Here is a 12,500-nt window from a genome sequence, read left to right on the forward strand (position 1 = left end):
GAAGCTTTTAGTGTCATTTCAACCATATATAGCTGAGGCAGTACACAGTACAGAATAAGCAATGCAGTTTTCTTAAAATTAAAAACAATTTGCGGAATAGGCTAAATGAAGGTAATCTGAATTAAGCGTTCAACGGGAAAAAAAGTTGAATCTTTCCTGAAGCCTGATGGAACCAGATCTGTCTTATTGTTCAGAGATTTTGAAACTCTCTTTACGAAAGATGTCGGCCCGGTGCCAATAGACACGGAAACCGAGTAAGGATCTAGAGAGATGTATCTTTCAACCATAAAAGCCAAAGGTCAATGACCTACAAACACACACGGACAAGAGGGAAACTGTGTGTGAGAGACACCGTGAAGGACAATGATGCTCCTGTGTGTGTGTTGTGTGTGTGTGTTGTGTGTGTGCGTGTGTATGTGAGTGTGTGTGTGCGTGTGTGTATGAAGCCCTCTACTATGTTTATTTATTTTGCCAGCTCACTTCCAGGGGTCAACCTCATGGGAGCCATGAGAAAGAGGATCCATGGCCCAGAGAGAAAGCTATTTACTACACTTCCACTTAAACACTCGGCGTAGGTCTGTCCATCCGTCTGTCTGTCTTTCCCTCTCTATGTAACTGAAAGTCTCTCTAACCCTTGCTAAATTAGCTAGCTGTCTAGTCTAGCACACAGGTTCATTAGCTCATTATTCAACTTTTCCAAATGTTTTTCTTCTTCTTTGTTTTAAAAGGGGAAAATATTGAGAGGAATTGACCACCATGTTAACAAATTTGGCCCTAATGCATATCATCAGAACCATCAGAATCACAGTTCTTAGTCGATGGCTAGTTTGGTGGGGAAATGTTGCCTTTAGCATGATTTAGCACGTTATACTCTAGCTTAGCTTTGTTAAAAAAGCAGCAGCTGAATTCAAGCTCCGGGACGAGTGAATTTAAAGGTTGTAGACATAATAAATTGCACTTATTGTTGCAGGTTTATTCAAAGCTTCATTTTACATCTACATTTTTATGGTGCGGTTTGTAAAAGGTTGCACAAAAATCTGTAAGCAATCAGCCGTCCTTACAGTGTAAGACTTATATTTTGCAATAACAGCTGGAGCTTGGTTCAGACACTGAGACACTGTGTTGTGTAATAATCAGTAACCCTTTATACATAGCTAAGATCACCCAGGCATGCTGACAGGAGTCACAGAAAGAGCTCAACATGGCTCAGTTCTTATCTCCAATGGGTCTCTATTTGGTTGTGGGTTTTATTTTTGTAGCTTTACCACTTATCACAAATACAGCTGTTAAAAATCTGCATTCTTAATAAACACGCCAGAGGTGACGGAAGCTACTGTTGGAAAAACTCAACATTTATATTTACATTTATGACATTTTATCAGATGTGTTTTTTTATGAGCCCCATTAGTTCCTCGGGAGCTCTTGGTTGCTTTATTCCACTCAACTATAAACTGTTGTAGAAGTTACATTTACATTATTTCCTGTCCAGTGTCAATAAATGAGGATGAGGTTCACTTCTGAGTCTGGTTCCTTCCTCAAATCATCTCAGGGAATTTTTCCTGGTCACCGTCACCTCAGGCCCGATCATTAGGGATAAATGTTAGAGATACATATTAACTTAATTTTAAACCTTAAACTTTAAATGTTTTTTCTGTTTATATACTTCTATAAAGCTGCTTTGAGACAATGTGAACAGTTAAAAGCGCTATACATTATACATAATAATAATAATTATTATAATTTTAATATACATAATTATAATATACATTATATTGAATTGAATTAAATTAAATCGCTTTTGTAGTTAAGATTTGCATACGTCTTTGAGCGTAAATAAAACAAATCAAAATCAGCTCTGATCTTGACTGACGGCTGCAAGAGGAGGCTACGACCCTGCCGTCCCGCTGTCACTGGAATGTGACCCCCATCAAAACACACACAAGTTGGATAGAGATGGAGATGGATGGATGAAGGGATCAGGAGATTAGGATCAAAGAAAGAGCAGCAGACCAAAGAAAGAGGAGAGAGTGCACTTTGCTCTGAGTGGAGTTAGCAGGAGTTTTCCCCATGGACCAGGAAAGAGAAAGCACAAGCTAATTGATCTCAGGGAGTAGAAATGGGTTTGATTTCACCATTTACTTTGAAGATACAAACATTTATGTGAAAAAATACAGATGAAACACTACAAATTCTTAAAGACCTGAGGGTCTGCTTTCATATGAGGTCCATATTAAGCACCACAGGAACAAACTAAATGTTTTGGCATCTAGGAAATAGTGTTAATAACTAATTTAGATAATTACTAAACAGTAATTATCACAGCAGTGATTCTGATCTGAAAATCCTCCATGTGCTGTAAGAAAACCCAAAGATTTGTGATTTTTGAAGTTACTCGCTGTCACTACTACCACTCCATATACATTATATGTCCACAAGTTTACATTACTGTATATGACCATTACAGCCATAGGTGTTGTTTGCCATCACTGGAACTAAGAGACACAAACCAGCTTGATGTCTGTGTCCAAAAAGTCCATTAACTCCATTAAAAAGTTCATCTCCATGAAGACAAGGTTGATGAAGATGGAAGAACTCAAGTGCCCTAAACAGAGCCCTGATTCTGCCTTAACACAATTGAACACCTTTGGGATTAACTGGAACACTGACTAAACCCCAGATGCCCTCAATGTCTGATCTCACAAATGCTCTTGTAGCTGAATGAACACAAAACCACACTTAAACATCTAGTGGAAAGCCTTAAAGAAGAGTGGAGCTTATTACGTTAGCAAAGAATGCGATGTTCAACAAACACAATATGGCTGAAATTGACTAGGTGTCCAGAAACTTTTGGCCATATAGAGTAGTTCTTTGCATAAGTATTGACCTTCACTTTATGAAACTATTAAACTGCAGCTTCAGTGTATCAGTGTAAGCACAAAAGCTCTAAACCACTGGAAGAGAAAGAATGGTGTTTGTTCTGTTGGTAGGAATTCTAAAGATCTAAGGCAACACATCTGGTGAGAATTACAACGTTAGGAAGAAAAACACAAAAATACACTGACTAGTGGAATTAATACGGTTTAGCAAAAGTGATATTCAGATACGAGTAGCTTTAGTTTTTGACTTGTGGACCTGAACGGTGGGTTCACACACACACACACACACACACACACACACACACACACACACACACACACACACACACACACACACACACACACACACACACACACACACACACCAGTGATACAAAGAGCGATAAAGATCTTTTAGAGAGAGAGAGAGAGATAGAGAGAGAGAGAGAGAGAGAGAAAGAGAGAAAGAGAGAAAGAGATAGAGAGTGTGAGAGAGAGAGTGCGTGTGTGTGTGTGTGAGAGAGTGAGAGAGTGAGAGAGAGAGAGAGAGAGAGAGAGAGAGAGTGTGTGTGTGTGTTTTATAGATAGAGAGAATGAGAGACCCCTCTCTCTCTTCTCCCTCTCTCCCTCCTCTCACACTCTTTCTCTCTCTCTCTCGCGCTCGCTCAGCTCTCGCGCGCGCGCTCTCTCTCGTTGCGCGAGCGCGTGTGTGTGTGTGTGTTGTTTGTTTGTGTGCTACGCGCGCGCGCTCTCGGCGCGCGCACGCGCGCGCCCCTACCTAGCCTCATTTCTCTTTCGCGATCGCCAGACTGCCCGCTCTAGGCGCTCGCTAGCAGCATGAGAGAGAGTGTGAGAGAGAGAGAGAGAGTGTGTGTGTGTGTGTGTGTGAGAGAGAGAGAGAGAGAGAGAGAGAGAGAGAGAGACAGAGACAGAGACAGAGACAGAGACAGAGTGAGAGAGTTGTATGTACATAAAATAAATTAAAAAAAAAAAAATTCAAACTTTGGTTATTATTTAATCAACTGTTCAACCCAGTTATTTAAAAATGACAAATCTCGGGGATATGAGTCTACAAATTCTTAAATATTTGCAGAAAGCCACACTACACCTTTATCTGATTTGCTAATCGTGGCTTGAGTCGTGAGAGATTTTAGCTGTTTATCGTGTTCTTCAAGGCGGTGGATTTTGCATTTTGCTGTTAAGTTTAGTTACACAACAAGCTGTAAGTTTTTGTCTTATTAACTTAAAATAAGACTGCACATGATTGTTCATGGGTGTAAACGATCACAGGAAGGTATTTGTATCGTGGATGCTCCAAAATATTAAACGTAACAAAAAACAGACAAACAAAATAATTAAAGTACATAATAAAACTATAGATTAAACATTAGACATGCTTTGACTGGAAAAATGATCGACCTCAGGGTTTCATAAATCTGTTCCTGATTATTGCTGAATCCCTTCACACCCAACATTTTCCTGACTTTGGTCCCAAGTAACTGTAAAGTTTCTAAGTATTTTAAGCTCCACTATCTGTAGAGAAAAGCAGAGTACTGGCCAAAAGGGTTAATACGGTGTTCCTAAATGTCGTGAGTGAGATCAGGAGAATCGGACACATCTTTGCTGGAAAATCTCCATTTCACTCACCATCCTTTCTTCTCACCATCCTAATTCTCTCCATATCAGTTACGGAGCCCTGATCACATTGTGACATGAGACACCCCATAAACCTACATAAAAGTCAGAGGGTGCGACCGCTAGCAGCTTCTCTCTGCTTCCCATTTCCTGTATGGAGCCCTTTACAGAGGCGGCTCCTGGTTTTACACAACCTCCCCCTGCCAGGGGCAACTTCACTTCATCTGGATCAAACATCACGCATTACTCAGGGGGAGTTTTCCACAGGAAACACGCTGTCATGGACGTCTGCAGCATGATGAGAGAGAGTGAGACAGAAAGACAGACAGACAGACAGACAGACTGAGAGAGAGAGAGAGATTTACTAATACCCCGCTGGCAGAATGAGGGTCGTAGTCTTCTTTGTTGCATTCAGAGATTTTCCTGGGTGATCTTACACGCACATGTTGAAGATATAAACACACATCTTTTTAGCAATAGACAAGTCGACGATCTGTAAAGCTCATTCCAAACGCTTCAGCTCACATTTCGTGAGGTAGTCCACAATCGAGCTTCAGGAATGTTTTAGATCGTTTGTCCTCTTATCAGCGTCAGCATCTATTCATTTTCTCATCTGGTTGTGTTACAATGTTCTTCAATATTTTCTTCCATTCTTCAATATACTGCGTAATGTTTCCTTGTTTGTGCAAAAAAACACCTTTGCTGATTGTTCACGTTTCTCTATTTCATCAGTCCATTTAAGTGTCATTTCCTAATGATATTTCAGACAGTGGAAATAACTGTGAAGTTGGAAGACATCTGATATCTTCTCAGCCTTCTAATGCATTGTACTGTAGGCATCAACTCGTTGTATTTTCAGATGCAGACAGAACGATTTTGGTTGTTAGTGTAAAGTTTGTTGGTCAGAATTTGTTACACACTGACTACTGAGGATGTATGAGGATGTACGATGTATGAGGATGACTACTTGACCTGATGACGACTGATTTTACAGTTGGAAGTCTGAACTTTTCACGTACTAAAATTTCTATTTGATTTTTTCAGTTTACTTTTATAAGGGATATCAACAATTAACCGCATTTTATTTTCAGAGACAAATTTTCAGAGAGGGAGAGGTAGAGAGAGAGAGAGAGAGAGAGAGAGAGAGAGAGAGAGAGAGAGAGAGAGAGAGAGAGAGAGAGAGAGAGATTGGGTTCTTCCTTCTCCCCAATTTATACCATACCAAAACTGTATGATCACAGATTGCAATCTGAAGCCTGTCAAGCTATAAATCCCCAAAGCTTTGACACCAAACCACCACCTTCCGACCTTCACACCCTCCTCCCTCTCTCTGTTTCTTTCTTAGACACACACACACACACACACACACACACACACACACACACACACACACACACACACACACACACACACACACACGCACACACACACGCACGCACACACACACACTTACTAAGCCTGTGTTTCATCTCCTCACAGCATTAATGATACACAATTTACTATTTAGCTCTCACAGGCTTAAGACATAAATCATCCCTAATCTTATGATCCACCAAATGTCTTCTGTGAATAAAACTGGCTGTAAAAACCTCTGTCCTTTTTCACTCACACTCTCTCTCCAGCACAAAGAACCACATTACTGACTGAATAAAAAATTTCTCTTATTTCTACTTGGATTAAACATCATTCATTCTGTGCAAACGATCCGTTTGTGTACATATCTGTCATCTGGAGTCAATGCTTTTTGGATGAGGATGAAACTGTAAGACACGAGTGTATGGCAAAGAGACAGGCGCAGTCTGAGGCCATGCTGTGATGAATGATGCATTAAAATACCTGGCTCAGGACTCAGGACGTAAGAGGATTACTCGTACAAAGATAACACAGCGATAGACAGACTTACAAGAATTACAAGTAATATACGACAGGATGAATTAAAAGGGTACATGATTTTAAGACTGGGATTTTAAAGAGTGTAGCTTAATATTTAGCTATAATATACAGTAGCTTGTCAGCTTGTTCTAGCAGAAGCTATAGTATGCTAATCACATTTCAAAGTCAGTATTCCTGAAGTACTGCCATGTAAGCGTGCGAATAACTAACTACTAAAGCTACAAAAGAAGAAACACAGTTTAAACATTCTTTAAAAAAAAAAAAAACACAAAAAATAGCAACCAATCAACACACACACACACACACACACACACACACACACACACACCCATTCAAAGCGTACAGAGAACTTAGACACTTAGACATAACAGTCAGCCTCCAACATTTGTCTTTGGACTGCTGGAGGAAACCAAAGAACCCAGAGGAAAGCGGGTGCACACACACACACACACACACACACACACACACACACACACACACACACACACACACACACACACACACACACACACACACACACAGGGAGGAGGTGGGAATCCATCCTTAACTCCAGAGGTGTGTGGTCAAAATTGTAACAACTAATACCCCTGTTCAAATACCATGTGCAACTAAAATAATAAATAATAATCACACACTAAATCATCATAATTTTTAGGAAATTTTCTTATTATAGTAATAGAGCAGACTTTTGGTAAGCATTCTCATTAATTACACTTTGTTGAAGGTTTAGCTTGTCTCAAACCATTATACAGTATACCTGCCCTTTTATACATTTAAAAATGTATTAATTTACAATGATGTCTCCTGGTATTCCATATTCAGGCAAATGTGTAAATAACGGTTCGAATTCAACAGGTCTGTATCTTTAACAAAACATTGAACAAGCCAGCAGGATTACCGAGTAAAGAAATTGTGTATTTAACTTGAATCTGTTCGCCTTCATCAGAGTGTAAATTGAACAGCTCATCAGTCCTTTCAGTGCTGCTATATATATTTAACCACAGAAAGACAGATGGCCCAAATAGACTCGTCGACTCTATTTTCTTTCACAGATCTGGTTGCTTTATTTGCTCTTCTGTGAGGTTTCTGGAAGATATTGCTGCGTACAAACACTGCCAGAGTTTAAACATCACTCTGTCAAACTGCTGAGTTTGAGGCAACGCTAATTAGAAGAAGAAGAAGAAGAAGAAGAAGAAGAAGAAGAAGAAGAAGAAGAAGAAGAAGAAGAAGAAGAAGAGGTTTCCAGTTACCAGTGCTTGGACCCCTAAAAAGCCCCTTACTGCAGTCCCTCTGAATCCATAGAGGTCAATTGGATTAAACGATACCCAGCCCATGTTGGAGTTAACCCTGACAGTAAACAGATCCTTCTCACAGCCAGACTCCTACATATCTGCTCAATACTCACTAATGTAGCACTTGGACTGAAGCAGAGATGAAGGTTTGATGGCATGAGAGAAGTAAATGAGGTTGTGGCTTTAAGGTGTCTGCTTTTGCTCTTGACTCTGAAATGGGATTTCTCACAGATAAGCATCTGCTGCTGGAATTATCAACGGTCCGTTTAAGTCGACTTCGATGCAGTCATGTACTGTATGCTTAAAAGCAGGATATAATTTATCCATCAACATCATCACTGTTTAACACTAGTGCTGGTTTTTATGGTGCTACATGACACCAACATATGCTACACAAGCCTTTAATGGGAACTGACATAAAACTATATACCATTTTAAATTAAAGCTAAAACTCAGCCCAGAAAACCAGAAAGTATGCAAATTACTCAACCTTATGCCATTAAAAACTTGTCATTGGTAAAAAAAAAAAGTTATATATGACTTATATAGGCATTATGTAACTTGTAGCTTATCAAGTAGCTTGTAAACAGTTCTACACTTTTATGGACAGACTTGTGCTTCTCTGTGCCATATTTTCTTAACTCATATAGCTCATATAACTAAAGCAACACTACAGAGACGAGCAAAGTTTTATGACATTAGCTTAGTTAGTGTTAAAGGTCTAATATATAAGGAAATAAGATATAAGATATAAGGAAAGGTAAAGTAATGTAAAGTAAGATAAGGTAAAGTAAGGTAAAGTAAAGTAAGGTAAAGTAAAGTAAAGTAAGATAAGGTAAAGTAAGGTAAGGTAAAGTAAATTAAAATAAAGTAAAGTAAGCTAAAAGCTACGTAAGGTAAAACGTAACGTTAATTTAAGGTTTAATGTAAAGTAAATTAAAGTAAATTAACGTCCGTCCTTTCCGGTCCCTTAAGGTAAAGTAAAGTAAGGTAAAGTAAAGTAAAGTGAGTTAAAGGTAAGGTAAGGTAAGGGAAGGGAAGGTAAGGGAAGGTAAGGGAAGGTGAGGTAAGGTCTTACCTATGACTCGGATATCGGTGTTCTAAATGATGTCATTTTGTTAGCAATATGCTAATCAGCTAACTGTTGAATATTTAACTTCCTCAAAACAGCAAACTGTAGAGTTAGTGTTTTAGATTTTGAGTGATCTTAAGCACGTATTTATATATACATGTTAGAAATGTTACATTAATTGTTGCTTATCGCAAGCAGCCATGTTGAATTGACCTCACTTGCTGAACTCTGGCAACGTTTCTGAGTTGGAATGTTTTTTTCAAGTTATTACCTTTAGTCTATTGCAGCATTAATAAGTAAGTAATCTTTCACCAAACCATAGCTTGAACACCTTTAACAACTCATTAACTCTGTATAAGCATCCAGATTTCTATTTTTTTACTCACTTTTTTTTATTACTTCTAACTAACTGTGTTTGAGGTAAAACCATTAAGATGAGGTCTTACCTGAGGCATGTGCCTCTCTCTCCTCCTGCTCTGATACACAGGTACTCCACTGTCACAATCTTATTTTCAGGACATTCTTCTCTGTAACACAAACACATCATTAAAACACAGAGTTATGATCTATATTCACTACAGGCCATATGTGCTATATTGTAAATGTTAGATGTTAGATGTTTTATCCTTTTCTAGTTACTTTGTGTTAGAATAGCAATAAATAATATCTCCCTCATTAGTGCTAATCTTGTTATTTCATGTGACATTTAAAAAGCTGGCACTGGAGGCTCTGTCTATATATGTTAAATGTCTGTCTTCTTACAAAAAAACTTCACCATTAAAATATAAATCTAACAGAGCTGCTATTAGATACAATCAACACTTTCTGGCCAGAGAGAGAGAGAGAGAGAGAGAGAGAGAGAGAGAGAGAGAGAGAGAGAGAGAGAGAGAGAGAGAGAGAGACGAAAGAGTGAGAGACGAAAGAGAGAGAGAGAGAGAGAGAGAGAGAGACAGACAGACGACAGAGAGAAAGAGAGAGAGAGAGAGAGAGAGAGAGACAGACAGACAGACAGACAGCAGAGAGAAAGAGAGAGAGAGAGAGAGAGACAGACAGACAGACAGACAGCAGAGAGAAAGAGAGAGAGAGAGAGAGAGAGAGACAGACAGACGACAGAGAGAAAGAGAGAGAGAGAGAGAGAGAGAGAGAGAGACAGACAGACAGACAGCAGAGAGAAAGAGAGAGAGAGAGACAGACAGACAGACAGACAGACAGACAGCAGAGAGAGAGAGAGAGAGAGAGAGAGAGAGAGGCAGATTGACAGACAGACAGACAGACAGAGAGACCGACAGAGAGAAAGATGACAGAGACAGACAGACAGGCAGACAGACAGACAGACAGACAGAGAGATAGACAGCGAGACAGACAGAGAGACAGACAGAGAGAAAGATGACAGAGACAGACAGACAGGCAGACAAACAGACAGACAGAGAGATAGACAGAGAGACAGACAGACAGACAGACAGACAGACAGACAGAGAGAAAGATGACAGAGAGAGAGAGAGACAGACAGTCAGAGAGACAGATGACAGAGTGAGAGAAAGACAGACAGACAGACAGACAGATGACAGAGAGAGAGAGACAGACAGACAGACAGACAGACAGAGAGAGAGAGAGAGAGAGAGAGAGAGAGAGAGAGAGAGAGAGAGAGAGAGAGAGAGAGAGAGAGAGAGAGAGAGAGAGACAGAGAGAGATGTCAGATAAATTCCACACACTAATCTTGATTTCTTTGCGTTTTGGACTGCTGTACAGATTACAGGCTGTTGAGAGACTGAATCGGTTCGAGCTGCCAGGTCTGTACTTCAAAGCTAATAGCAGCGATACAGGGAAGGATTTGTGAGGTTAAAGAGCACAGCAAAACCATCTGATACAGTATGTTGTGAAAGTTTTTGGTTTCAATTTCTGTAAAAAGTAGTTATTCATTCATACCGCATTGATTTGTTGGATCGTGTCACTGCTGTGATTCATCCAAACTCTCAGAAAGTCTCATCTGGACCATCTGAGACTGTTTAGCATGATCACAACTCACAATAAAACATCTAAAGATGAATCCAAAGAGTCATGTCCATGCTTTAGCTCTCTGTGATAGATCAGCATTGTAAAGCCAAATACTGTAATGATGATGAATGAGGAGGTTGTACAGGCAGATTACACAACACTGTATAGTAGTCAAACTACATCACAGCCCCCTGCTGTGGATCATGCATCCAATAACGGAACATGCCTAAGTGTTTTATTTGTCTTAAACCACAACAATTAAAAAAAAGTATTTCAAAAGCAAAATTCATTAAAAAATAACCACACTATACTTTTCTTCTTTTCTCCAGTTATCATGATAAATAAACACTTCACCATATCTACTACCACACACACATTTTGTTACTATGGAAATGTTTAGAAATTTAGAAATGTAGATAAATAAGTAAATAAATTAAATAAGTAAATAATAAAGTTTTTAAGGAACAAGAGATTAATAAAAAAATCTAATAAACAAACAAACAAACAAATAAATAAATAAATAAATAAATACAAATAATAATGTGCACATGCCAAATAAAGTTAATTCATTTCTTTTTCCTTATTACTGTACCTTGAAAGGTTCCCAATAAGCAGTTCATAACACTAATCTATCTAGTGTCAGAGTTTAATCACACCAAAATCTCCAGGCTTTTCTCATGCCACTGCTCAGGATAAGGCACTGATGAGGATTAGAGCAAAGAAAGAGAGAGGAAGGTGCTTATAACTGATTTAACTGTCTTATACCCACTTTAATCCTATTTTGGGGTTTTAGGGACCTTGGCAAGAAGTTTTCTAAGTGAGATCTGAAAGAAAACATTTAAACAAAAATGTTCTTCAGGGATTTTTTATTGGACAATTAAGAGGTTTGAACAGCTGTTTAAGAGAGGGAAAAAGTACAAAGAAACTTTAAGGGTTCCACTAAATAAGATTGATGATAGATTTCATTTCTATATCAGATATTTCACAAACCTAGTCTTTGATCCTGATCACAAGTTGTTGTCTGTATGGATTTTTGCATGTTCTTCAGGTGTGTCATAACCTCCAGCTTGTCAGTTTTCAACTTCCAAATCCATGCCATTGGTTGAAAGGCTCTGATAAATTGGCTTTAAGTGTGAATGTATGTATGCATGTATGTATGCATGAATGTATATGTGTGTGTACATTAGTGTGTGTGTGTGTGTGTGTGTGTGTGTGTGTGTGTGTGTGTGTGTGTGTGTGTGTGTGTGTGTGTGTGTGTGTGTGTGTGAGTGCCCTGAGATGAACTGCCTTCCAATGAACTGACACTCAACCAATATTTCATGATATACTGTACAGAGAATTAAACTCTGTGTGTGTGTGTGTGTGTGTGTGTGTGTGTGTGTGTGTGTGTGTGTGTGTGTGTGTGTGTATATATATATATATATAAAATAATAATAATAATAATTATTATTATTATTATTTATTTATTTATTATTTTTTAACCAAAAAATGTCTCAAAATTCATAAATCAAATTCTAAACAACTGTCCTTACACATAACATGTCTCTAAAGAAGCTTTACATTCTTGCTCTGTATATCGTTTATTAGTACTTATCACGATATTATCCCAAATATCATATGATTTTTGGGATATTATCATATCAGGCTTTTCATCATCCCTAAATGTTTTATACGTGTCCTTCTGATTCATCCAACAAACATAATCCTTAAGACATAAAAATCATGCCATGGACCAAACATAAAGACAACTACTAGCTT

The 12,500-nt window shown here is 38.6% G+C and overlaps 1 protein-coding gene across 2 annotated transcripts in view; it reads right to left on the reverse strand.

Moving 5' to 3' along the window:
- The window catches only part of LOC113652513 (collagen and calcium-binding EGF domain-containing protein 1-like), a 54,829-nt gene that overhangs the window by 7,260 nt on the left and 35,069 nt on the right, over positions 1-12,500 (reverse strand). The window contains exon 2 of one of the 2 annotated variants that reach the window (XM_047822747.1): positions 9,194-9,274. The exons of the other annotated variant lie outside the window; for it this stretch is intronic. Within the exon in view, the coding sequence (XP_047678703.1) occupies positions 9,194-9,274 (81 nt within the window). The remainder of the gene's footprint in view (positions 1-9,193; positions 9,275-12,500) is intronic. 2 annotated transcript variants of the gene reach the window in all.

This window comes from Tachysurus fulvidraco, chromosome 13 (assembly GCF_022655615.1).
Source record: "Tachysurus fulvidraco isolate hzauxx_2018 chromosome 13, HZAU_PFXX_2.0, whole genome shotgun sequence".
In the NCBI taxonomy this organism is placed as follows: domain Eukaryota; kingdom Metazoa; phylum Chordata; class Actinopteri; order Siluriformes; family Bagridae; genus Tachysurus; species Tachysurus fulvidraco.